General features: G+C 45.4%; 4 protein-coding genes and 1 non-coding gene across 7 annotated transcripts; 4 read left to right on the plus strand and 1 right to left on the minus strand.

Annotated features, from left to right (window-relative positions):
• The first annotated feature begins 3,695 nt into the window (after window positions 1-3,695).
• dnd1 (DND microRNA-mediated repression inhibitor 1) lies at window positions 3,696-6,292 on the plus strand. Its single transcript, XM_047024515.1, has 5 exons — window positions 3,696-3,782; window positions 4,244-4,349; window positions 4,852-5,177; window positions 5,394-5,526; window positions 5,766-6,292. The coding sequence occupies exons 1-5, from the start codon at window positions 3,696-3,698 to the stop codon at window positions 6,290-6,292; spliced, it is 1,179 nt and encodes a 392-aa protein (XP_046880471.1).
• A 446-nt stretch (window positions 6,293-6,738) lies between these two features.
• Window positions 6,739-12,007, minus strand: hars (histidyl-tRNA synthetase). Of its 3 annotated transcripts, XM_047023408.1 has the most exons (14): window positions 11,857-12,005; window positions 10,387-10,801; window positions 10,162-10,251; window positions 9,950-10,068; window positions 9,729-9,824; window positions 9,371-9,496; window positions 9,116-9,223; window positions 8,928-9,026; window positions 8,679-8,772; window positions 8,358-8,485; window positions 7,886-8,164; window positions 7,482-7,598; window positions 7,241-7,387; window positions 6,739-7,147 (listed from the first exon to the last, which is right to left on the minus strand). In XM_047023408.1, the coding sequence occupies exons 4-14, from the start codon at window positions 10,040-10,042 to the stop codon at window positions 7,088-7,090; spliced, it is 1,347 nt and encodes a 448-aa protein (XP_046879364.1). In that variant the 5' UTR covers window positions 10,043-10,068; window positions 10,162-10,251; window positions 10,387-10,801; window positions 11,857-12,005; the 3' UTR covers window positions 6,739-7,087. The 3 variants fall into 3 exon arrangements, with proteins under 3 accessions (XP_046879364.1, XP_046879373.1, XP_046879357.1); XM_047023417.1 differs by lacking the exon at window positions 10,387-10,801 and having other exon boundaries at window positions 9,950-10,060; window positions 11,857-12,007; XM_047023401.1 differs by lacking the exon at window positions 10,387-10,801.
• A 264-nt stretch (window positions 12,008-12,271) lies between these two features.
• trnaa-ugc lies at window positions 12,272-12,343 on the plus strand. The gene has a single exon. It is a non-coding gene; the product is annotated as a tRNA-Ala (tRNA).
• A 2,339-nt stretch (window positions 12,344-14,682) lies between these two features.
• On the plus strand, window positions 14,683-20,775 carry mmp17b (matrix metallopeptidase 17b). Its single transcript, XM_047019660.1, has 12 exons — window positions 14,683-14,748; window positions 16,007-16,411; window positions 16,693-16,825; window positions 16,957-17,113; window positions 17,284-17,392; window positions 17,478-17,655; window positions 17,981-18,157; window positions 18,256-18,349; window positions 18,584-18,657; window positions 18,839-18,988; window positions 19,187-19,495; window positions 19,603-20,775. The coding sequence occupies exons 2-12, from the start codon at window positions 16,250-16,252 to the stop codon at window positions 19,944-19,946; spliced, it is 1,887 nt and encodes a 628-aa protein (XP_046875616.1). The 5' UTR covers window positions 14,683-14,748; window positions 16,007-16,249; the 3' UTR covers window positions 19,947-20,775.
• A 1,437-nt stretch (window positions 20,776-22,212) lies between these two features.
• LOC124468760 (saxitoxin and tetrodotoxin-binding protein 2) lies at window positions 22,213-24,061 on the plus strand. Its single transcript, XM_047021701.1, has 6 exons — window positions 22,213-22,531; window positions 22,796-22,938; window positions 23,113-23,177; window positions 23,369-23,479; window positions 23,606-23,710; window positions 23,972-24,061. The coding sequence occupies exons 1-6, from the start codon at window positions 22,412-22,414 to the stop codon at window positions 24,016-24,018; spliced, it is 591 nt and encodes a 196-aa protein (XP_046877657.1). The 5' UTR covers window positions 22,213-22,411; the 3' UTR covers window positions 24,019-24,061.
• The last annotated feature ends 1,407 nt before the right edge of the window (window positions 24,062-25,468 follow it).

The following is a 25,468-nucleotide window of genomic DNA, read 5'->3' on the forward strand; positions in this document are numbered from 1 at the left end:
TCCATATGGATGTTATTTTCCTTTATTCCGTTTACTCACAATTTGTTTATTCACTAAAAGACAGTCCCAGTGACCCTCACAGCAAACCGTGTATTTCATCACTAGCCAGATGAAAAGGAGTAGTGAAAGATGAAGGGATAGGGTGTGAGAGATAGAGAAAAAGCAGAGGAACGAGGGTGAATCTCCATACAAGCATGTAATACCAGATATTGTTACGAAATTTCGCAAACAATTTCACACGCAATTTCTCTCTCTCTCTTTCCATCCATTGATCTCTCTCTCTTTCTCTCTCTCCCTCGCGTTTGCTTTATATGCTTGTTAGTTCCACTTCAAATGGCAAATGACAAACAATCTAAGCCAGTGATGCGGTAGCTTACCAGTTCAAGGCATCAGAAAAACAAACAATATATTCTTTGAAACTTGCGCTAGACTGTCTATAAAAACATGAGAGCGTTACATACACACATACACATCTCAAATAATCATAAGCAAACAATGATGTCCATCTTTCTGTAATAAATATTTATGACATGAAATATTAGACACTTGCTCCTCGTCAGTCTTGCATATAAAAAATACACTGATGCAATATGTGTTCCATGAATCAACTTATATTGACTTTTAAAGAGTCAGCTTTCAGGGACACTGCAAAGCTTTGACACTCACACACACACCTCCCTCTATCAAACATCTGCTGGTGTGCTGTGGATCGCTGTTGGCACAGTGAATGGTCCTGCGTAGCCCCTGGTGAGTGAGTCTTCCGTGTGCGCTACTGGGAACATCGCAAGGCCAGAGAGGGGCAGGGTCCGGGGTCGGGTCTATGGGGGAGGGAGAGAGAAGGTGAGGAAGGAGGCAGGGTAAATATTTCCCTTTGAGGTAGAGCCTCCAGAGCTAATATTGACCTGCACACCCGACTACACGCGCAGGTACAAATTAGCTACAGTACCGAGGGACGCACAATGGAGCAATGACACGCGTTATCACCTGGCTGAATTGGACCGTCTGCTGCAGGGCCAACAAGTACAGAGTTCACTCCTACTGGGAGGGAGTGAGAGAAAGAGAAGGGACTGAAGAGGTACTCTCATTGCGAACAGTGGTCCAGCCTTTTACAGGCGACCCATAAAATGTGCAAATTTCATTAGCAAAACAACGGGAATCATTTCCCACCAAGCAACCATACTGTGGATTTCTCTTATAATACTCAAAATCCAATCTAATGTTTCTGCCTTTACAGTTAAAATAAAATACAGGACTGCAGTCTAGTGAGGCAGGGAAGGAAGTGTTCACCACGGCTTCTTCACATGAGGCAGACATCAAGGTCCTGTCATTAGCCAGCCTATACTGTAGGCCTATATGAGCACAGCTGTGCAACTGGAGTCAGATGATTAAAGTGGATTTCAAAGTCTTTTAAGACTAGTGGAGGGCTGTAGGACGGGGAGATGACGAGTGATGAGGAGTGACAGCGAACAGATTGCTGCTGCTCCGGGCTAGCCCTCAGGTGAGAGAGAGAGAGGCACGGTCCCCCAATGTTGAGGTGGGGAAGGCGGGGACACAGCTGTGTGTGTGTGTATGTATGTGAGAGAGAGTTTAAGTGTGTATGTCTGTTTATTTGGATGTTTGTTGTGTGTCGATGTGTGTGTGGGAAGGTTTATGTGTATGTGTGTGTGTGTGTCAGTCAGGGCCCTACGGCTCAGGATGTGCTGTCGCAAAGCAGCTGACACTTCTAAGCAACAGAATGACAGCACTTCAGAGACTCATTTGACTCTGGCAAGTACGGGAGACATTCTAGAAACTTCCTCTGAGTGGAAAACTTCATCTTCAGTTTGACCTAAAGACTGTAGAAACTAGGCTATATGCATCTCATTAAATTAAATGTTGATATATGTCATAGTTTACATAGACATGGTTCAATGTCAATATGTTTCAGAAATAACTTTTCTTTTTGAGCATATGTTTGGAAGTTTCTAAAATGCTTCAATACTCGAACTCCAGAACTTCCCAATTCCAGTTGTAAGTCTGGGACCAACAAAGTTAACATACATTTCTCATGTTTAACAGTAAACAATAAAGAGAAACATTCAGAATTCAAGCCCCCCCTTCCCACCCGTCTGTCTTGTACTCACCTCACCACCAAGGACACACACCAGAATATATTAGGTATGTTAGGTACACACTTATTTGCAAGCTGAAGGATATACTAACGATTCTTCAAGATGTTGGTTAAGTGTGTGTGTGTGTGTGTGTGTGTGCGTGTGTGTGTGTGCGTGCACATGTGTGTGTGACCATACAATATAAAGTGTTGATGTGCAGTAGTAACAATCACTCAACAAAGTATTCAATGGAAAGGTCACACTCTCACACAAGCACACAAGCACACAAGAAAGGGTGAGAATGGAGACCCATTCTAGACACACACACACACACACACACACACACATAAACACATACAGATCCACACTCTGGCTTACTACAACACACACGCTTTCAATCTCTTCTAAATCCACCTCAGGATGGACTCCAGGGAGCACGGTCAATAAAAATGTTCGAGACCTTGATGCAAATCTGATTGTCATGAAACAGGGCCGTTATCTGGCCAGGTCTAGATACACTAATTCATTTTGCTTCCCAGATACTTGAGGTAAAGCACTCTGTTGGGAACCGTCAGATAGGAAGAAACTGTGTTCCTCCCTTTCTTTATCTCTCCTGTCTCCCAAACCTCTTGGTCTCATCTATTCCCCCCGGATCTCTCTCTCTCTCATTTTCTTTTTACCTTAAAAGACTTTACGCAGAGCACCCAGTACCAAAACAGCACCCAGTCATAACCACAGTCAGTGTATGTCTATCTTCTAACACCCAGAGATCACAAATAAGATAGCACTTTATTAATCACCAGGCAATGAAATGACAATTTTAGGCAGTGAGGCATCAATGAGTGTTGACTCCTTGTTTCCTATCTCCTTCTCTTTCTACTTTCACCTTCTATCAAATGAACTAATTATAAACTGTTTGTGATCCTAACACAGAGGCACACACACAAGGGTGGTCTTGTATAAAACATTTGAGACATGGGCCAAACGGATTTTTACTGGATGAAAAATGGATGCGTAACAGAGCGCACCCTTGAAGTGCAGATGTGATGGGGAGGAGAAAGCTGCGGGAGACTGTCTTTCATAACCACCAGACTCAGAGACAAGAGACCCTAATCCTGTCGGTACCTAGCCTCCAACAGAGTACATCTCACGAAGCGCCGTGACCTTAAACCCAACCCTTGTCTAAATCTTATGAACCATTACATAATAGACACTGCGCTACCTCCAAAACACGCATACACTTTGCGCACGCATGAGGGTGAGAGGTGGTCTGCTGTGCGTGGAGATTAGGTCAGTTATTTAATAGATAAGATAGGGTAAATGAGAAAATACATACAGCATACGTGGTGGAATACTGACATCTTGCGGATATGTTGTTAAGCTTCTGACATCCAGAGTGGGACCACACTTAGTTAGGTGGATTTGTCGAAGTGATTGCCTCCAAAATACAATGGAAAAAGATATGTCACCAGTGTTTTGATACAACAGTGCAAAAATGGAAGTGGTGTTCTTCACAAACCATCAATCAATCAAAACTTTTTTTACAAACAACAAAGCCAAACGTGTTCATAGGCCTACGCCCCTATCCAATGACCTCTCGCTGCAATGTCACGGGGTACCATCATTGTGCCGTTCATCAATCTACGAACAATATTCGAGAAACTTGTGATGGATCGCACTGAAAAGAACCAGGTATAGCCTATTAAGATAGTTTAGTATTCATGCATTGTTTGATAATATCTTGGGCTAGAATTTATTTACTTGACTTCACGTGTAGCAAGTTGCAACTTTTCCAAAGTTTCACTTAAACGGTTAACGTGGCATGCGCCTTAAAAATCTCGTTTGTAAACGAAAAGCTAAGATGACTTCATCCAACATGTTATCTTTGTGAACTTAAAGGGAAATGTTTGTTGGACGACTATAGTCAGCCATTGTTCTGAAATAAGGCCTACTCGAGGGCTCACGCAGTTAATTTTATTGGCACGTTGTCAGCAAAGTATCAGTACGGTTTCACGTTCCTAATTGAAACTCACGGCCAAAAGTGAGTGACTTAAGACGTTAAACAGACATACAAATGTCCACACACGGATGTTACCTAATGCTTTGTCACAACTAGGCCAACATGAAGTTTGACCTAAACACCTCTTTCCCAGGTGCTTATCCCAGAACGACTTAAGTCTCTGGAGATATGGCTGCAACAGACTCATATGAAATTGATCCAGGTGAACGGACAGCGGAGATATGGAGGACCCCCTGATGGTTGGTGTTGTTATGAATTTGAAACGATTCTACCAAGTAATGTTTTGGCCTGGTGAGGCCAGCGTTTGATTGTTGAATAATTTCCTTATGGCAGCAAAACGCTTTAGTTAAGTGGCTATCCTTCTGATTACTAATGAAAGCCACACCTGTGTGGGTGATGTTGATGCTTAGCAGGTGTAAGCAATGTGGTAACTTCCCTTCTAATTGGCTGTTTGGAAACTGCCACACTAGATAATTAGGCCTATATAATGCAGTCCCTGCCCTTGGAATTGTCTTGTATCACAAGCTTCCAATTGTTCTCTACCTGTTGCTTACACCAATTTCCGTTGAACTAATAATAAACTACAAGAGTTTGCATTTATTTGGACAATGTTCCAGCCAGTCCATCTGTTTTCATTTAAAAGCTCTAACTTAATCTAGATAGGCAGGTAAACACATGTTCAAGGCAGACATACACCTGTCCTAAGTGATCTGTTAACATGTCTCCCCCTGGTGGCTACAGTGTGGCACGGCGACCCCCCTGGGTCCGGATGCGAGATTTTTATCAGTCAGATTCCCAGGGATGTCTATGAAGACCGCCTGATCCCACTGTTCAGCGCTGTGGGCCCGCTCTGGGAGTTCCGCCTCATGATGAACTTCAGCGGGCAGAACCGCGGCTTCGCCTACGCCAAGTACGGCAGCCCGGCCCTGGCGGCTGCAGCCATCCGCTCGCTGCACGGCCATGCCCTGGAACCGGGAGTGCGTCTGAGCGTACGGCGCAGCACAGAGAAACGGCAGCTGCTGCTGGGGGAGCTGCCCACCAACACCAGCAGAGAGCTGCTGCTGCAGGTCAGGGACTGTGTGTGGGTGTGTGGGTGTGTGTTGGGTGTGTGGGTGTGTGGGTGTGTGTTGGGTGGGTGGGTGGTTGGGTGTGTGTGTGTGTGTTGGGTGTGTGGGTGTGTGTTGGGTGTGTGGGTGTGTGGGTGGTTGTGTGTGTGTGTGTTGGGTGGATCCAAAAACCAAATGTGCAAAATCAAAAGTTTTCAAAAGTGTGTTCCACTGCAGGCATTGAGGGACTTTACTGAGGGTGTCAAGTGTGTGACCCTGAAGTCGTCGCTCGGGGAGGAGGGCGTGTCTGCTGATGTGGTCTACTCCTCTCATCATTTAGCTTCCATGGCCAAAAAGGTGCTGGTGGAAGGTAGGCTCACTTAGTAGGAACTAAATTCTTTATTTTGGGGGGGGCAACAATACCTACTACCTGCAATTTATACAACTAAGTAACAGAAATGCACTTAAATCAATGACTAGGATATTTGACAACTATACTACATTGCTTAGAAATGCATTGAGGCCTTTTTTGCATGCACTTTTGTTGTGTAAAAGTTATGCTCATTATCTTTTTTGGATTTAATGTCCCCCTATTCTGTATCTACCCAGCCTTTAAGAAGCGTTTTGGCTTTTCCATCTCTGTCAAGTGGCTGACCTCAACCAAGTCTAAGCCCAAGACCCCCCCGAGGGTTCCCAAGACCCCTCCATCACCTTTCAAACTACCCCACCGCACCTTCAACAACAGCCCCCATCTTCCGCTGTTGCCCCCACGGCTCATCCGGCCCCCGTTGCCCCCGGGGTTCTCCCGGGCCGTGGGCAGCCCCGCCCACCTGGCACCTCCGCCAACCCCCCCCTCCCTCCTCCCCCGGCAGGAGCAGGGCAGAGTGGATGCCGTGAGGCTGCTCCAGCAGCTGTGCATGGCGTCCGGGGGCCGGCCTCCCTTGTTCGAGCTGCTCTACCAGAACACGGCTCCCGACGGCTTCCTGCGCTTCAGCTACCGGGTGTGTGTGCCGGGGCTGGGTGTCCCTTTCACGGGGATGGTGCAGACGCTGCCCGGGCCCAGCGCCACGGCCATGCAGGAGGAGGCTCAGCGGGCTGCTGCTGAGCAGGTCATCAGGGCCCTCCGCAGGGTCTAATGTCATCCCCCTCACTCATCATTCACCCCCTTCACTGGCAGCAAGGCCAGCTGCTACTGTTTTTATGTTAAATAATGTTTTAATTATGGTCTTAATTTGTATGTTGGGTTTCTTTTCCTTTTTTTGTATGATGTGACTTTGTAACCACCGTTTTGAATTTGCATGTTTTTCCTGCACTTGGGTTTACTGGTTTCTCCTTTTAATTAAAAAAAAGATTTACGATGAAAGTCCTTGTTTATGTGTTGATGTTTTCCTTATGTAAACTCTCAACCCGGCAGACACTGAGGAGGTTGAGTAGCCTGTGATGTGATTATTTCTAGCAAGTGGTGTTAGTGACATCACACCCATTCACCAATCTTTAGTTAAACGTATTTTACCAACTACCCCACCTTTAACTGAGTGAGAAAGGAATACAAACAGAATCCAGTCATTAAGCAGACACTGGCTGGTTAGATATTGAATTAACCTGTATTTTGGGCATTGACAGAACAGGCATGTTTATTACAGACGCAAGTCTTAAAGTGAAGAGATCAGACCTAGAGTTGAAGTAAATTTCAAGGTATTCTGATAAACATTAATGGGCAATATAGTTAGTCCCTCAAACCAGGTCCAACAGGATTATAGTTCTTTTCTCCTTTGTACTAAATATTCATTTGAACGCAGGCCAGTCATTGTACTAGGACCGTGGTTGAGGGAACTCAAGTGCAGAAAACGAAGCCTTCATTCTGATTAAGTAGCTCTGTGTTTTTGGATCCATCTGGTGAGGCAGAGTCGAGTTGTGGGGGAAACGTCAGGCTAAACTAGAGAAGTCCTCTTCTTGATCTCCTCCACTAGCTCTGCTCTTGGCACGTCAACCTGTGATACAAACCAGACCCAAGAAGACAGTGTTCAAACTGCAAGGATACAGCACTCAATTCGATCAAGCAACAGTGTGTGTGTGTGTGTGACCTCATCTCGGCTGGCGACAGTGCGGAGCTTCACCACCCCGTCCTTGAGCTCCTGCTCTCCCAGGATGGCCACTAGGGGGATCCCCGAGTCCTCGCAGTGCTGCAGCTGGCTCAGCAGCTTGGGATTCTTCTTGTACATCACCTCTGCCTGAACACACACACGCACACACAGTCAGAGGCTTATGATACTTCATTCAGATAATCCAGTTTTGTTGCCCTCTTTCATTCTCACACATTCACACCTTGATGCCAGCGTTCCAGAGCTCGGCAGTGAGTTTGAGCCTCTCCTCCAGAAGGTTCTTCTGTGCAGAAACCACCATGACCTGGGACTCGGTGGTCCTCACCTTCTCAGCTGATGCCTGTGGAGATGCGGGGCGTTGATGATGTGCTCAATCAGAGTCTGGGCTAACGATCGGTATGGCCGCTAAAAACACTAAGCTTTGGAGAACTGCCACTCACAGCACAACCACTGAAACACTTTGGAACACACTGAATAACCTGAAAGATGTGAATGACCCCCACATACCTACATACATTACACAAAGAAACAAGGCAAAATGAACCCAAAGTAAAAAACAAAAATACTGGCCTACAGTTAACAAACCCTTACGTCCTCGAAATCAGCTACCTCCATGCTTCCCCATACCTCTGCCTTCTGCTCCAAGATGGAGAAGACCCTCTCGATGCCAATGCTCACACCCACACATGGCACCTTCCTTCCCTTAGGGTCGAACATGCCCACCAGGCCGTCGTAGCGCCCGCCGCCCGCTACGCTGCCCACGCTCACAGACCCCTCGTCACCGCCGGCACCGTTCTGCTCTGCGGCCGCGGGCGGCGGTATGGGTCCAGTCTGGGTCAGGATGGCCTCGTAGATGACGCCTGTGTAGTAGTCCAGCCCCCGCGCCAGGCTGAGGTCAAACACCACCTGGGAGGACGAGAGAGAGACCGAGAGAGAGACCGGGAGAGAGCGGCTTAAAAAGGGGAAAGGAGAGGAGATCCTGAAAGGCATTTGAAGGAGGGGGAGGGAGGCACCAAAAGGTTGGAGGTAGAGTGGATAATAAATGTTGGCGGCACGGTGAGAGGGTTGACCTGTCATTTCCCACCGCTGACCCCCTTACCTTGTCTGTGACCTGGAAGAGCTGCAAGAAGCTGAAGAGCTGCTTCATGTCTGTCAGGCCGGCGACTGCCTGCTTGCTCTGAGACATCTTGGGGTCTTGCAGCAGACGCTCTGCCAGATCCTGCCCCCCTGTGACACAAGCACCAATCACACTGGGTCAAAGGTTGGGTGGAACTTACATAAGAATTAAGGGCTGATTGAGCTCCGATTGAATGGCGTCACAGTTGGAACTTATGGTTCCAGTCAATTGGTTTCATTTCTAAATCAAGAGCTCACCAAGTGTTTTACAAGAGTATCTGCACGATCACACTTCCTGCCTCACCCTGCATGCTGACATACTCCCCGATCTGGTCGGCGGCCTCCTCAGACAGGCCTTTCTCCTTCACCATCTCACAGCGCACATCCTCCCATGACATCTGAGACAGAGGAAGGGAGCAGGACAGCGAAAGAGACAGAGAGATGAGAGTTTGATTTTGTTTACCTTTCAAACTAAAATCCCATAGATGGCGACATTGGCCTGCCATCTCCCGGTGTGCTCAATTGCAGTTGTGTGTACGTGTGTCTGTGTTACCTTGTCCAGTTTATCCACCGTGGAGCAGATGGTGCGGAACTTGTCGTCGGGGACGCCGCACACGGCAAACATTCCATCAAGGATCCGTCTGTCGTTGACCTGTGGAGAGGGTGAAGGAGTGAGGTGGGAGGAAATGGTGTGTGTGTGTGTGTGTGGAAGGGGTGTGGGGGTGTAGGGGAAATTCTCACCTTGATGCGGAAGTCTCCTAGGTCCAACTCACTCAGAATCTCGTGGACAATCTTCAGACACTCGGCATCAGGGATCATGGGATCGTACTGCCCTGCAATATCGAAATCCTGGAGGGACATACACAGACAGCAAAACCTGTATGAATTTGCTTTAACAGCACTAACGTAATATGGCATACATGTGGTGACAACATACAGTATACAAGTGTTGTCCGATGGGCAAATCGGACAGAGCTTTTGTCATCCGTCACTTACACACTGGTAGAACTCTCTGTAGCGGCCGCGGGTCATGGCGGGGTTGTCACGACGATAGACCTTGGCGATGTGGTAGCGCTTGATGTTGGTGATCTTGTTCATGGCCAGGTAACGTGCAAAGGGCACCTGACAGGGGTGGGGTTAAGGGCAGATAATAGTTGACTTTCCATCTTCAACAGCGACAATCAAGAAAACAATCTTGTTCTTCAGGAGGTGCCCCAGCATAACTTACAGCGCCCCTATTACAGTCTGAGCCACTGCCAGTAGTTTTCTACTGGTCTAGTCAATTGCTACCAACATCGAACTAAAGAGTACTAAGGCAGTGAGCCAGATGTTAATCTTAGGTCTCCAAGGATACAGTGAGGTCATATCGGAGGGACAGCAGCTCGCCACCTTGGTCCTTGAGGTCGTAGATGAGCTTAGAGTCCTCCCCATACTTCCCGGTCAGTGTTTCCTACACACACAGCAACACAGAACGGCTTGAGACCATACGAACGTCATACTTCATGCAATAGCAAGCTGACTTGTCTGTTTTCAGATTTAGTTTGTGTGTAAGAGAGAGAGAAGGTTCACACGCACCTTCAGTTCAAACACAGGTGTGTCAATGGTTTCTGCTCCGTGGCGTTTGAAGCAGTTAACGATGGTGCTGAAAACTTTCTCTCTGATGGCCATCTGTTTGGGATTGTAGTCCTGGTGCCCTATAGGGAGAAAGGAAAAGAAAAAATGAGCCGTAGACATTTGGAAATAGTCCTATTTTTCTCTAGACAAAAATGTGACCATTTTGCATTTACCTTGGCAGTCTTGAGCACAAATTGGTGTTTGCCATCATCTCCTCCAAGCTGAGCCTTCAGCTGCAACAATTTGGCTACTTCCTCATCAATCTGCATCAAGCACACACACAAACACTCTCAGACACCATGTACTATAACAGGCTTTGAGAAATATGAGAAATCCAAAGCCATCCTTTCTTCAGGTCAGTTCAGGTCATGCTCCACCACCCCCCAGCTGAGGCCTACCTGAGACACAGTCATCCCAGACACGGTGCATAGAGAACGGGTACATAGTGAAGTCCGGTGGCGCGCCAGTCCCACACACACACGCAGGGAGAACATACCCCAAATGTTCATCCCAGAAACAGTGTTCGACAAAAAGCGGGTTTGTTCAGGAGTGCAGCATCATAGCAGAGGCATATTCCAATAGCATTGTTTCACCCCGCCAAGACGTCCAATCACAACAGTTTATGAGTGCCAAACAGGAAGACGTTTCCCACCCAAAACAGATATTGTCCAGATATATCCATAGATTAGTAATCCCGGGTAGTGGCGTTAGAGGTAGAGGGTGTTGAGGTAGATGATGATGAAGGTAGAGCCAGGCCGATGTTGTTGTCGTCAGGCAGGAAGAACAGGAGAAAATTGGTGAGCGACCCTAGCACTAGGGACGTGCAGTACATGACGCATCACAGCATGGAGGATAAAACATGAAAAGCAGGGGTCAAACTAACCAGCCAATCAGAGAACTCAGAAGACTGACTCAGACAGAAGGGGAGGCATGCTGACCCCAGCAGCCACACCTGGAAACCATCTGGCTTGTTGTTGATATGAATCCTTCCTTCTTAGTTTTATGTATGATCACAGAACTGACATGACTGGATAGGTGACATCTGTGAGGTTAATCACTTGCTTGTATCCCATCTATCTTACCTGACGTTTAATAGAAATCTAAATGGGCAATGTTGTAAGATAAGATGTGCAGGCACCTAGTACAGGACTATAAAGCTGTCTAGCAAGGGCAACCTGACAGGTGTCACCTGGGTCCAGTCCTCTGGCATAACCCCAAACACATCAGCAACAACCAGAAAGAAGAGTTAACTACATTGACTGGCGCACTTGCCAGCACTAGTCAACGCAGTAATGATACCAAAAATGCTATATATTGCGTCAGCTGTTTACTTAGCATGTAGGCTACTGTACTGTTGACTTGCTCAATGCTGAAAGTAATAACTGACGTCTGGTCGTTTTTCACGTTATACGTCCACCAGTTAACGGTTTTAAACTGTAACATTTCTTATCTGGTCTACTCTAACGTTAGTTTTTAAGTTCCCCATCAACCATGACGTGTATGACCTAACAAGGCAGATACCAGCTAAGGCTAAGCTAATACTATTCCTAGCTAACGTGTAAAGCACCGCAAACATTCTTACTGGAGTGCTGGTACACGTTCCAGCATTGCCGTTAAACGCCAGCTAACTATTTAAAAATCAGCTGACGCAGGGCGAGAGTCTATTCAAATCGACGATCATTCATCCAACTCGACTGACATCTAGGCTGGCTACAGCTGCCTGCTTGCCGGTTGCGGCTACAGTACTGTTGCTACTGTTCTGCTAGCACTTGATGGCACATGTGTTCGTGCCAAGGAATCAAGCCAGGCAATGGGCATTTCGCCGTAGCAGAACAATGGAACACAAATGACGCAATGTGAATACTGACCTGATCTTTGCTAGCTTTTTCTGTCTTTAATTTACGGACGACCTCTCCTTGTGTTTTAATCGCTTCTTGAATCTGCGCTTTGTCGGCCATGGTGGGGATGTAGAGTTGGACGCACTGACTACTCTTCCTTCTCAAGCGGAAGCTAGTCTACTCTATGGTACTAGTCGCTTGCTACCGGTCAGGCTACCTCAGCTCACCATTGAGTGGCGCTGCAAATATAGTTAGAGCGGGCCACGACCAGAGCCATAGAGAGAAATTCTCTACGAAATTGTCTCTATGACTCTGGCCACGACGAACCACAATTCATTTTCTATGGTAGTTGACAAAAAATGGCTCATAGCCATGGCTTTGCTCCAACGAGCAACTATTATGTAAAAAGGAATATTATTTATAATTATTACGCTCAAGTCATGTAGGGGATGTAGCTCAGTGGTAGAGCGCATGCTTTGCATGTATGAGGCCCCGGGTTCAATCCCCGGCATCTCCATATCTTTTGAACATATCTGCACGTTTTGCTGGATTGGATTTGGTCACTGTCAGACAAAGCAAAAACTGTGACTTTAGATTTTAACATGTAACTGTCTACCTTAAGTTTTCCTCTATAGGGTACAGACAGATGAATTGTGGATAGTTTTAAATTGCCAAACAAGGATTATTTGAAGAAAAAAAACAGCAGGCATTTGATGTATCCAAGATGTTTAATTAATCAGCTTGTCTCCAGAAGCACAATGGGGGTCTGCAAGTGGTTGGGTTACTCTTGAAATATTTGAGTAAAAAACGATTTAGGCCTACAAATGGCAAGGGTCTTTTGACACACATAAACACACACACACAGGAGCATGACATGATGCTTGTCGATCACAGCAGATTTATTGTTTAAATGGCCTATAGCAACCACAGGCAACACAGCAACAACATTGCTAGTTCGATTGGGTGTGTGAACTCGTATTTCCAAAGTCTTCAGAAGTGCTGGGGCCCAGAGAAAGAGAGATAGAGAGTTGATGAGGTATGCTGTCATTCCAAACCATCCATGAACAAAAGACTCCATGCAGCGCTATGTTCCCCAAAAAGTGTCCCAGTTGCTAGGGACAACAACAAGTTGGGACCTACAATTGGGGCATTGGGACATTCCCAGAAACACAGCCCTATTCATATATCCAACAAACCCTCCCCCCCCCATTCCCCACCACAGGGGTCCAAAAATACAGACTTCGTTTCCCATCTCCCCCCTCCTACACCTCACCTTTGACCCCGTCCAACCACCAGCATTCATGTGGGTCTGACTTGTCGTCAAGGCGACATTGGAAACTATGTTCCCCACCTAGTCTGGCCCACAGCAAACTTTCTTTAGATTCAAGGCATTTTAACTAAGTCAATAGGAGTAATTGAACGGCAGTTAAGTTAATTCAGCAAATGAGGTTGTGTGTGTGCATATGGGTGTGTAATGAGTGGAGGTGGGGATGTTGTCATTAGGTGGTATTTCATCCCGTTGTGTCTCTACTGTGACAGGTTGTGAATTGAGTTTACATCAGTGGGATCCAGTTTCTCTAGAATAACACAGTGGTAGAGTCAGAGTGTGCTTTTTCAATCATACATTACCCTAGGAGGGAAGGAGGGAAGGAGAGCAAGAGAGTGACATTAAGCATCTGGAAATATACTCTAATGCTTCTCTGTCTGCATGTCCTCTCTCTCTCTTGTCACTCTCCCTGTTCTGTATCTTTCAGCTTTTCAGGCATGTGTTTGTGCCCTGCATTTCTCTCTCTCTCTCTCCTCTCTCTCTCTCTCTCTCTCTCTCTCCTCTCTCTCTCTCTCTCTCTCTCTCTCTCTCTCTCTCTCTCTCTCTCTCTCTCTCTCTCTCTCTCTCTCTCTCTCTCTCTCTCTCCTCTCTCTCTCTCTCTCTCTCTCTCTCTCTCTCTCTCTCTCTCTCCTCTCTCTCTCTCTCTCTCTCTCTCTCTATATATATATATATATCTGTATTTGACTATTCTATTTCATTGGATTGAGTACATCTGCTTCCAGAATGACTTTTGAAGGTCTACCTACTCCATAATCTGGCATCAGTCTGTGATTCTCACTCTGCAACATTTGGCATGATAGCATAAACAATGCTCTGACAGAATGAGAGAGAAGAGATGGCGAGATCAGTTAAAATCTTCATCTTTATTTTTGTAATCCTTTGGTTAAGAGGATTGCATCAAAACGATTCTAGCCAGGCCTCTCACTGTACACACACTAAACATACGGAGCACACACACACACCATCTTTGCTCTTCCACTCTCACTAATCCCACAGGGAAAGCCTTTAGTTACACATTAAAAGTCGATATCTATATACAAGTCCAACATTTTCTGAGGCTTAATGGTTGTTTTATCATTTTAAATGCAAGGATTAATTTCAATCATGTGTGTTTTCCTGTTAGATCTCTTTATGTATTTTTTTTTTTAATTTATTTATCTGAAATGGACAGCAGGACAGTATGTGATGTGTGTGTGTGCGGGTGTGTGTATGTGTGTATGTGTGCGGGTGTGTGTATGTGTGCGGGTGTGTGTGCCTGTAAGTAAGAGAAGCGGGAGATAAAGAAACTCCAAATCTTCTTAGGAAGTCGAGACATTCCATCTTTACCCTCCATGCACACATATATGTTATACAAGCTCACTCACACAGATTTGTTGTTGGGGGTTTACAGGGTAGACTATTGAAACATCGTGGGAGGGAGGGTGTGCAATGGGGGGAAATGAGGCGATAGTGAGGGAGGGAAGGGGGGGGGGGTTGGTGAGGGAGGTATGGGGAAGTGGGTGGGAGAAAAGAAGGGCACATCTGCTCATAGTGAGAGAAAGAGTGAGAGACAAGGGACACAGCGGAGGAGGCACCAGGCAGCAAGGAAGAGGAAGGTAAGCATTGATCTAAGGATGTTAGGATTGTGACAAAAATTATTGTGTAAATATTTAGGGTTAGTTGGATACTTATGCACCATTTGACTTTGCACTTTGTTACATTGCCATCATATTCTTTTGCATGCAAATTGTTATCAGTTTAAATGTTTGTCTGCTTGTTTGTCTGTGTGTGCACGTGGGTGTGTCTATGCATTGATGTTAGTGTTGTGTGCTCGGCAGCAGGTCTGTAAACCATATTGTGGCATTGTTAATTTGTCAGTGCTTAACCAGATGGCTTTTGAAGTGCGTGTACACCCCACTACAATTAAAGTATCAAGAACTCAATTAATTAACAGCTCTGAACGAAGCACCTACATTACTGCACTAGTACGTCTTCTATTCCCTCTTTCTCTCTCTCTCTCTCTCTCTCTCTCTCTCTCTACTAAATCCCTCGCTCCCACTCACTGTACCCCCCCATCACCTCACCATTCAATCTCAACCTCTCTTAACCAGTTCTCTTTTCCTTTCAATCTCATGATCCCTTTATTCTTATTTCTCATCTGCACAACAGACATCTTTCATTCTATGAGTCCCTTGAGGAATCGACTGAACCCTCTTCCACTTTAATCCCATTACTTTACAACTGTCCTTCTTCCAGCCCTCCCATTTTGCCCTCTTTCTTTAACTAAATGATGGCAGCTAATTTAATTAAAACTCCACATCCTCTTCAGTATTCCCCTCCCCCCATACACATGCCAACCACACACAGCCCAAACACTTTCCTTCTTTGAAATTAGATCAAGTGTCTTGTACTTGTACACAGACACCCAACACCCATCTCCTCCCTCCCTCCCTCCCTCCCTGGGATTTTATGGTAATCTCACTCCATCTCCTGATTGGATGGGTCTTGGACTCATCTGCCTGTTTTACATATCCATGCCTGCCTGGATTACTTTATTGACGTTTCTGTCATTATGACTTTTTATCTGAAATTGGAATTCAGAGTTTTATGGGCGACCTGATTGTACCTTGTTCTATAACTGGGAGTGGGAGATAAAGAATAATGTCCCTCAACCACATATGTATATTCCAGTGACGCTTGTGCAGAATGTTGTAATTTGTAAACCCCATATGTTGTGGATTAAATACCCCCCCCCCCCCCCCACACACACACACACACACACACACACACACACACACAAAGTTTTAGACAATCATGTTTGAACATGAAATGTATCGCTATGACAGCTTACAGGAAGGTTTTCATTGTCCATAGGCACGGGATATATATTATCCGAGGCCGTGGGTTGCTCGCTCCCCCGTGCAGAGCGTTTCACCAGCCACTTCTTCCCGGGAGGTTCCGTTCGTGTGGCTGCTGCACTATCCTTGATCAAACGACGACGATGGAGGACGGATGACCTTGCGAAGTTGCTGAACATTGGAAATTATTAATCTTCGCGGCAAGAAGACTGTAGAGAGGACGCTTTATTAAGAAAGTTTGATGTAACATGTGAACACAATGAAGACGGCGGTTTGGCGCGTGTTATTGATTTGTTTGTGCGGGCGCACACTAACGGTGGCCGTCGTTGGAGTCCCAAGCGCGGCCACCCCAACGGACACAACTTTACCTTCCTTCCCTGAGTCGGTGACACCAACGAAAGACGAGAGCTCTGAATTAGTGGTGAGGATATTGTTATACACTATCAAACAAGCTGGTGACTTTAAAATGTTTTTTAGAACAAATATTTTGTCCTTGTCCGGCATGTATACCCCTACATTTAGAGATAGATGTCCACACAAACAAATGCACATGAGATCTACATAATGTGTTTCATTATTTAATCATATTTTCTATCATGGTCATGATCAGCATTATAATTCTTTAGTCTGCAACTAATTGTTTCAAGACATGTAGTAGCCCTAAGTTATGCCTTTCAATACAGCTCTCTCCCTTCTCCCCAGGATTGGCTGATGCGATATGGCTACCTTCCGCCCCCTGACCCCTCCACTGGACAGCTACAGGCCTGGACAGCTGTCACTCATGCTGTGACAGCCATGCAGAAATTTGCAGGGCTGAAAGAGACTGGATTTGTAGGTGGGAAATTAGAGAAACTGTTCAGTCGTCAAAGCAACCCATTAGAGGTGCTATGAAATGACCCCATTTATATCTTCTTTCTCTCTTTCATTCTATCTCTCTTTCCCACACTTTATCTCTATCTTGCATAGATAAGGAGACACTGACTCTGATGCAAACACCACGCTGTTCTTTGCCTGACAATGAGGAGGAGACACCCGGACCCCAAGCCAATCAGCTACACCCGGGGTGGAGCTTGAGGAGGAAGCGGGCCATTGTTGCGTGGACACGCAAGAACATCAACTGGAGGTTTGTCACCGTCATTCACTTGTCATCCCTCTCATCCCCCTGTATTTGCTGTTTCACTTTCATTCCTAAAACTAAAATAAGTCTAGCTCTATCCTTTCCCTGCTTTTTAGATTTGTCCTGATGTTCATTGTGTACGTTCTGACCCAGGGCCTTTCTCATTCTACCAATAGGCTGGGCTCCTATCCTGTAACATCTTCTCTCTCCCGTGAGACGATTCGCTCCCTGGTGTTCTATGCCCTGAGGGTATGGGCAGAGCCAACACCTCTGGAGTTCCATGAAGTGCGTCTCTCTATTGGTCTCTCTGTTTTCCTGTCTAGCTTGTTTGTTCTCTCTCTCATGTAACTTCCTCTTTTCTTACCGGCAGGTGGCAGGTCCCGAGATGGCCGACTTACAAGTTGACTTCCTCCGCGGTTTCCACGGTGACGGCTACCCCTTTGACGGAGCCGGGGGTGCTGTTGGCCACGCCTTCTTCCCCTCAGACCCCACCCGAGCGGGTGGGGTCCACCTGGATGCAGAGGAGGAGTGGGCCTTCCGCCAGCCAGGTGAGTGACAGGTGCTGACTGTCACAAGCATTAAAACTTCCACACTGCCATTGACCCACTGGAGTCATCTTAAATATTCAAACCCTACCCATTAATGAGTCTGGTCCATCCCTCTGTCTCCACCCCTCTGTCCCTGTCTCCACCCCTCTGTCCCTGTCTCCACCCGTCTGTCTCCACCCATCTGTCCCTGTTTCCACCCGTCTGTCTCCACCCCTCTGTCCCTGTCTCCATCCCTCTGTCTCCACCCCTCTGTCCCTGTCTCCATCCCTCTGTCTCCACCCCTCTGTCCCTGTCTCCATCCCTCTGTCTCCACCCCTCTCGCCAGCCTCTGAGGGGACAGATCTGTTCACTGTTCTGGTGCATGAGTTTGGCCACGCCCTGGGCCTGTCCCACTCCTCCACGAGGCGCTCGGTGATGAGGCCCTACTACCAGGGTCCTGCAGGAGACCCGCTCCAATACCGCCTCGGCACCCACGACCAGGAACACATCACCAACCTCTACGGTCAGTCTGAAGGTCTCTTGGGGGGTTAGTCAAGTACGTATGGACATATTGTGTGGCTTATTGCGTATGTGTGTGTGTGTTTGTGTGTGTGTGTACAGGTAAGAGAAGTCAGCTGCTGGCCTCGGACGCCCCTCGCCTAGCCACTGAGGCTCAGCTGCGCCATCGAGGCCATGGACACAGACACAAACACAGGTACTACTGGTTACTCACTGACCTCATGGAACGTTTACGGAAGATGACTTTACCTGAATTTTATACTGGGTACATAGAGATGGGGGGATGGTTGAATTATAAATGGAGGAAATATTGCAAATATTAGGAAATATTGCCTCTCAGTTATTAAACATGTTCCCTGTCTTCAGTCTTATGGTAACCAATCTCTTGAGCGTTATGTGAAGAAATTAATAAATCTGTTTTGTGTCCTAGTCCCTCTGTAGACCGGTGCAACACCAGCTTTGATGCCGTGGCCAAGATCAGGGGAGAAACCTTTTTTTTTAAGGGTAGGAGAGGCTGCTGGGATTTTCCTCCCATTAAAGCTTTCAGTGTAGCTTCTGAAAGGGTTCATGATTGTTTCCCATGGGACATATCTCACAGCTGCAAGCATACCCCTTCTACCTCCACACACACATTCTCTCTTTCACTCTCAATTTCTTTCTATCGCTCTCTTACTTTCCATCTCAGGGTTGAGTATGTGGAGGGTCAGTGCTGGAGGGTTGGTGTCTGGCCGGGCAGCCTCAGTGCGGAGGCTGTGGGGGGGTCTACCTCCTGACATGCCACCCCTGAAGGCCGTGCTGGAGAGACACTCGGACCATGCCATAATCTTCATCAGTGGTACGTTCCTCTGGAACTGCATACACACACACACACACACACACACACACATCATTCTTTTCTGTTACCTCACCAGTAAATGACTTCGATATTTATCTTCTTTTGTTTAGTTGCGATGACCAGCTCGCACTGTCAATTGGTGGGTTGGCCGGTGGTTGGAACTATTGCAAACTGATGTTTGTGTTTTTAATTTTTCAGGCTCCCAATTCTGGCTGTTTAGGGACCTATTACTCCAGGAGGGCTACCCACAACCACTGTCTGAGCTCAGGGAGGTGTCAGAAGCTGGAACCAGGTCTGAGTCAGGGCCTGGGGGTTTGCCTAGTGCTGGAGCTGGTTCTGGGGCAGAAGAGAATGGAGGCGGGGAGCAAGGTCTTGTCTGGGACTCAGTGGAGGGACCAGTGTGGGCGGAGCCCAGGGAGGCAGGGTCAGGAGGTCAGGAAGAGGATAGTCAAACCTGGACAAAACTCATTAGAGACGGAGTGAATGGGATCAGCGAAGAGCAAGATGGTAAGAAGCTGTGTGTGTGTGCGTTACCATAACATAGGCATGTGTAATCTATGTATCTACAAACCTATGCACTGTATCTAAATCTGGTTTGAATATTACTTCTCCAGGCTCTATCATTCTCTTCAAAGGGCATTCTTACTGGAAGTTTCCCTACCCAGGCTCTGCCCTAGAGGAGGGGTATCCTCGATCCCTGGCTACCGATTGGCTGGACTGCCCAAACCCATCAGCTCCTGTCCTGGACGACCGTTCTCTCTCTTTCTCTCCGCCCACAGGACGGCAGGAGCTCCGGGAGAGATGGATGGAGGCAAGAGACCAAGGTCTGGACAGACACAGAGGCAGAGAGGGGAAGCAGCCCTGGCCATGCACTTGCATGAACCAAGCAGTAGAAGGCGACGTGACTCCCTTGATTCCTATTCTGGTTTTCACGTTAATCCCTCTGTTGTTTGAGTGACTTTGGACCACATCTTAGTTCAAATCACAGTGGTCCCTTCTCTGGTCTTCATGGACCCCTTAGCTCGATATCAGTGCTGAGGAATGGGAGTTGTCTGAGTCTTATTTGAGACTTCATTTGTTAATTGACTATGCCTCAACAAGACATTTGGAAAATTCTGACAAGTCATGGAACGGTCGGTCCTCAACAGCCCAGAATACCTGGTTGTACAGCCTGAGCTAACTAAGCAGGAACGCAATCTGGAACATTTACCTACAACTTTAGAATGAATGATGATGTATTGTCCCACAGTAAACTATGTAAAAAATGATATACAAAGATATGCTGTCTGTTTGGGAAAACTGTCAGCAAAACTTGTTAAACAACCTTTTCCACTCTCAATAATTGGCAACCTCTTTCAAGCTTTGTAATACAAACAATCTATAAACAATTGACCACCTTGACATTCAGTAGTATCCAACAGCAATGTTGACATTTCCTATGTATCTGAGTGGGAAGAAGTGTCAAAGACCGCAGGGACAGGACTGGCCAATGAACAAAAAAACTATTGGAACATTCCCAGAGCATAGGCTGTGTTAAAGTCCATTGATTCAGACAAACTCAAAATTGTCTAAATTGGGGAAGAACCACCCAATTATTGTAACTAACACTTACCATTCATAAAAAGACAAATATTTCAACCCCTTTTGAAAAGGCGTCTGCTTTCTGTGGTAGTTGCAGTGTTCTCTTTGCCATGAATGTCCCCCAATCCATTTCCATAATCCTTACAAATATCCACGTGCAAAGCAGCATTGGAGGATTTCAGTTTTACACCCACATTTACTCCAGAGGACCTTCCCAAGGTAAAGCTGTTGTTCCCAGATCTTTGTCCCCATTTTAAGCATGTTCTCATGTCATTACAGTTGTAGTTCTAGCTGCGCTCAACCTTTCTTTATATTTGGCCAGTTTTGAAATTGACTACATTTGGAGGAAGCTCTTAGTCACTCTTGCCTGTCAACAAGCACTATCATTCAAATATTGAATATGCTGGCAGTTAATGTTGAGGAAACATTGTATCTCTTTCATATTCCTGTGATGGAATATGTCTTAATGTTGTCACCAACATGACCTTTTCTAACAACACCTTTCAAGTCACATGTAAGTCAAACATTACCTAGCCTTAATTCCCTTTTATAAACACTCTGTGACAATTCCCTAGCTGGTGATACTAGATCACCCCACACATTCCCTAGCTGGTGATACTAGATCACCCCACACATTCCCTAGCTGGTGATACTAGATCACCCCACACATTCCCTAGCTGGTGATACTAGATCACCCCACACATTCCCTAGCTGGTGATACTAGATCACCCCACACATTCCCTAGCTGGTGATACTAGATCACCCCACACATTCCCTAGCTGGTGATACTAGATCACCCCACACATTCCCTAGCTGGTGATACTAGATCACCCCACACATTCCCCAGGTGCAGGACAGCAAAATGAGATACTGAAACTGTAAATTGCCAGTAACGCTTCGGTTGTATTTTGTTTCAGGAAAGCCAGAAAACTAGTAAGCACACTTCCGTACTAGGATAAGGTAAAATAAACACGGTTCACGTCAAAACAAAATTATATAACCTATCGACAAACAAACGACAGGCGGTCCCTCAAGCGCCGTCAGCACGAGTATTATAGCCCCACTCTGTGCTCCGCTGTTCTCCTTCATATTTTCCCCTTGTGTTCACCTAATCGGGTCCTTTTAAAGAAAGCACAATCAAGTTCATGTATTTCACCTGGCTACTCAATCCTCTAATTTAGGTGTCCTTGGGCCTACCTCCCAGGAGATGGTGCCAACGGACCCAGTATTGCACCTGACCCCTCACAACTCATGTACCCAAAACATGTATTTAGATATTTTTCCTATCAGAACACACTTACAGAACAACAATAGTGTTGTCAGTGATGGATCAACCACTACATTACATTTTTTATCTGTATTCCACAATTCTGGATTCAAATATGTTGTGTGAGGCTCTACTGAAGATAAGTCCCACAGATTGATTGCACAATCTGTGGACTGAAACTTGAGCACAGAATTTATGTGCATTATTGTTTGTGTGTTTTCTGTCAGCAGTGCTTCTCCTCATTGTAAGGGATACCATACGGTCAATAAAATCAGGTTCTGCCCAGGTTCTGTCAAATAAACAACCCTGTATCAACATGGAAGGTTTTGCTAAAGATCAACGCTCTCAGTGATAAAAACCCAAACCATCAATAGAGGTGAAACGAACCCTGTAACCCTGGCAGGATTTCATGAATGCGTGGGCAGAGGGCTCAATCTGAAACTCAGGCTGTGGTGAACCTCAGTCTGAAACATCCTCAGCATAAGACAAGTGAAGAATCACACTGAGGTTGGATTGTGTTGTGTGTATTAAAGAAGGAATCCGTCTTCGCTGGGTCTACACAGAAGTGTTTCATCATGAGGGTTCTCTGTGGAGCGGTTCTCCTGGCGGTGCTGGTAGCGTGTGGGGAGACAGCTCCAACCCCAGAGGAATGTAAGGATATGGTGAAGCCCCTTGAGGCATCAGAGTTCTTCAAGGTGGGATTCATACACACACACACACATACATACATACATACATACATACATACATACATACATACATACATACATACATACATACATACACACATACATACATACATACATACACACAAAGACATGCACCCGTTAAAACCTGTTAATACAACCACATACACAAAGGATGAACGATTCAAAGATAACATATTTTCTGATCATACGATCCTAACATATCTTGCACTGTAAAGATAAAGTTATGTAAATAAATTATTTTTCTTATAGATCTCTGGAAGATGGATCCTCCTTGAGGCTTATTGTGATGATAAGACTGCCGGAGAGACACTGCTGGAAACCAACAGTACCTGGTCAAACTTCCCCCCTGTAGCAGACAACAAGACCTTCCTCCTGCAACAGGGCATCATGCGGTAAACAGCCTGTGTCACTTCACATTGTATAACAGTTCCACTTGTAAATGAGTGTCCAATGATCCACAATATATGTCATTACTGTGGTTATCATGAGTAATTATTAAGATTATTGTGAGTAATTGATTATAAGGATTATCTGAGATGGTCACTGTCTTCTGGACCTCCTTTCAGTGAGGAGACATGTGTTCTTTATTCCGTGAACATGACTGCAGTCAACAACACTCTCCTTGTGAACAGTAAGTCTACTGCACATGCATTAAAGAAAAATGCACATTTGCAATCCTTTTTTTATAGAGCTATTAGGTGTAATCAGCCTATCCTTGTTATACCTGACACTGATCCAGGACTTACTTCTCAACCACTAACTTCTAGGTCTATGTCAGCACAAAGAAGAGTGCTAATCCTTCTCTATCTCTTCTCTGCTCAGATGGGAATGACACCAACATAGCAAGCTTCCTGCAAACCTGCCCTGAGTGCCTCATTATACATGACAACGTCACATCCAGAGGGAAACTTGTCCAGTATCTGCTTGTCTATGGTAGAGTGTATGTGTGTGTGTGTGTGTGTGTGTGTGTGTGTGTGTGTGTGTGTGAGACCGCTTGTTACTTTACCTGAAATGTCCTTGTATTGGTCCTGTTTACTGTGATTGATTTCTCAAATCCAGGAAAAACTAGCAAACTGCCTGTTTCTGTGCTGGAGACAATAAGAAAGCAAGCTGAGTGCCTCAAGTTCCAGCAGCCTCCACAGTTCAGCTACGACGGAGTGGCAGGTTATATGACAGAGACTGACACAACACAATGCAGAGCATATACAATTATGGAGAGTGCTGTCTTGCCCAATAGTCTCAGTACAACCTTTAACCCTTGGGGTGCATCATTACTGGAGAGTTAAGTTGGTTGGTTATTTGGTACATTGCTGTCAGAGAAGCGTAGTACAGTCTTAGAACACACTTTCACTGTTTCAAAATGTCTTTCAAAACAGACATTCTCTGCTTTAGTTGATATTCTCAACGTCTTTCTTTTCCCTGCAGAATTGTGTCCTCAGAAGACAGAGGACAAGGACAGAATGGACAAGTGAAAAGTTTGATTGTTGTTCAATAAACAATTCTGGCTGAAATGACTATTATCCTTGAATCTGTGTTGTAGAAATACATGTTTATATATATATTTACATATAGAGAGAAATATTGATGTCAAATAATTTGTTTATGAATGAATAATTTAGCATCATGAATCCAAGTTTTGGTAAATGATTTCAGTTCTAGATTTAACCTAAAGATGAAGGTGACAATAGATCAACTGAGCTGACAACAATTAACAGGCAGTAAACAGTATGGCTCTATATGACTGTGTTAAGGCTACCTACCATACATCAACATGTGCTTTTTTGGTATATGGTTCACATATGGTTGTGGTATTAATAATTTGTATAACCTCAAACACAATGTTTCTGGATTTACATAATTTCAACATTTCCTATGTCAGCTCCCTACAACATTCATATTAGTAAACACTAGAGGACTGGACATGTGTGAAATGTGGTTCTCCAACAACCATCCCTGGTTTGCAGATTGAGACTCCCATGATTATCACTTCCCAATATTCAACAGGAAACAATGTAGGAAGTTTACTAATCATTCAAATGATTCATCAAGCATGCAAACATTTATACAATTGACTTATCAAACAGATGATACAATAAGTTGAGCACCCTTTTGAAACGTGTGTGTGTGTGTGTGAGTGAAGATGTAGACATCTTTCAGTGAGTGCTAATGTGCTGTGTAATAAGACCTATAAGGGACTTTCTCTACAGGTAAACAGATGTCCTCTCACTTCTTCACATCACTTGCACTTCACCTAGAGATGCTTTCTTCCTGCAGTTTTGTGGTGACAAATTGGCAGACCCAGAGGAAAATAAATATTTGTCAGAATAACTTATACACTTCTTTCTTAAATTACATTCACATTTACATTAAGTCATTTAACATACCAAAGACACAAAGCTGGTTCAAGGCATAAGAGAACTAAGCGGCTGCTTAGGCCCCCGTGGCCACCAGAGGGCCCCCAAGAGCACATGAAATTACAGCTAAATTAAAAAATGATATATATTATGTTAATGGTAATTGTACAAATCCGGAGGGGCCCCAAAATCAATTCTGCCCCTTAAAAGCGTGGGCCGGCCCTGCATAGACAATATACCTTTTGTTTTATTTATTAGGTAAATAAAGCACAATGTCAAAATAAAATCTATCCTATTTCAGATCATGTTAATAATGTTTCTAAAATGTCTTGTCAATTTCAAAAAAGGGCCTGAGCCAAATAAAATGTGTAGAGAGATACATTACATTGACTACAGAATTGACTGAATGGTTTTATTTGCAGTTCTTTGAATTATAACGATTCACGTGGCTCACTCTCCTATTTGTTTTGCAGAAATTATCGCAGTTTCACGTTTAAACGAAAGACAGAGTTGGCAACAGACGAACGTGCACCTGTCGTACACTCGCATCATTTTTCACTCACGAGGA

Source organism: Hypomesus transpacificus, chromosome 1 (assembly GCF_021917145.1).
Source record: "Hypomesus transpacificus isolate Combined female chromosome 1, fHypTra1, whole genome shotgun sequence".
Classification (NCBI taxonomy): Eukaryota; Metazoa; Chordata; class Actinopteri; order Osmeriformes; family Osmeridae; genus Hypomesus; species Hypomesus transpacificus.

Excerpts from the sequence above, each read along its gene's own strand:
- dnd1 (XM_047024515.1), top strand. The coding sequence starts at position 3,696 with ATGTCACGGGGTACCATCATTGTGCCGTTCATCAATCTACGAACAATA. Across the intron at positions 4,350-4,851 it reads ATATGGAGGACCCCCTGATG|TGTGGCACGGCGACCCCCCT; the intron begins GTTGGTGTTGTT and ends TGGTGGCTACAG. Across the intron at positions 5,178-5,393 it reads GCAGAGAGCTGCTGCTGCAG|GCATTGAGGGACTTTACTGA; the intron begins GTCAGGGACTGT and ends GTTCCACTGCAG.
- hars (XM_047023417.1), bottom strand. The coding sequence starts at position 11,946 with ATGGCCGACAAAGCGCAGATTCAAGAAGCGATTAAAACACAAGGAGAG. Across the intron at positions 9,224-9,370 it reads ACAGAGAGTTCTACCAGTGT|GATTTCGATATTGCAGGGCA; the intron begins GTAAGTGACGGA and ends ATGTCCCTCCAG. Across the intron at positions 7,599-7,885 it reads TCTTGGAGCAGAAGGCAGAG|GCATCAGCTGAGAAGGTGAG; the intron begins GTATGGGGAAGC and ends GCATCTCCACAG.
- mmp17b (XM_047019660.1), top strand. The coding sequence starts at position 16,250 with ATGAAGACGGCGGTTTGGCGCGTGTTATTGATTTGTTTGTGCGGGCGC. Across the intron at positions 17,656-17,980 it reads GTGGGCCTTCCGCCAGCCAG|CCTCTGAGGGGACAGATCTG; the intron begins GTGAGTGACAGG and ends CCCTCTCGCCAG. Across the intron at positions 19,496-19,602 it reads GATCAGCGAAGAGCAAGATG|GCTCTATCATTCTCTTCAAA; the intron begins GTAAGAAGCTGT and ends TTACTTCTCCAG.
- LOC124468760 (XM_047021701.1), top strand. The coding sequence starts at position 22,412 with ATGAGGGTTCTCTGTGGAGCGGTTCTCCTGGCGGTGCTGGTAGCGTGT. Across the intron at positions 22,532-22,795 it reads AGGCATCAGAGTTCTTCAAG|ATCTCTGGAAGATGGATCCT; the intron begins GTGGGATTCATA and ends TTTTTCTTATAG. Across the intron at positions 23,480-23,605 it reads CCAGTATCTGCTTGTCTATG|GAAAAACTAGCAAACTGCCT; the intron begins GTAGAGTGTATG and ends TCTCAAATCCAG.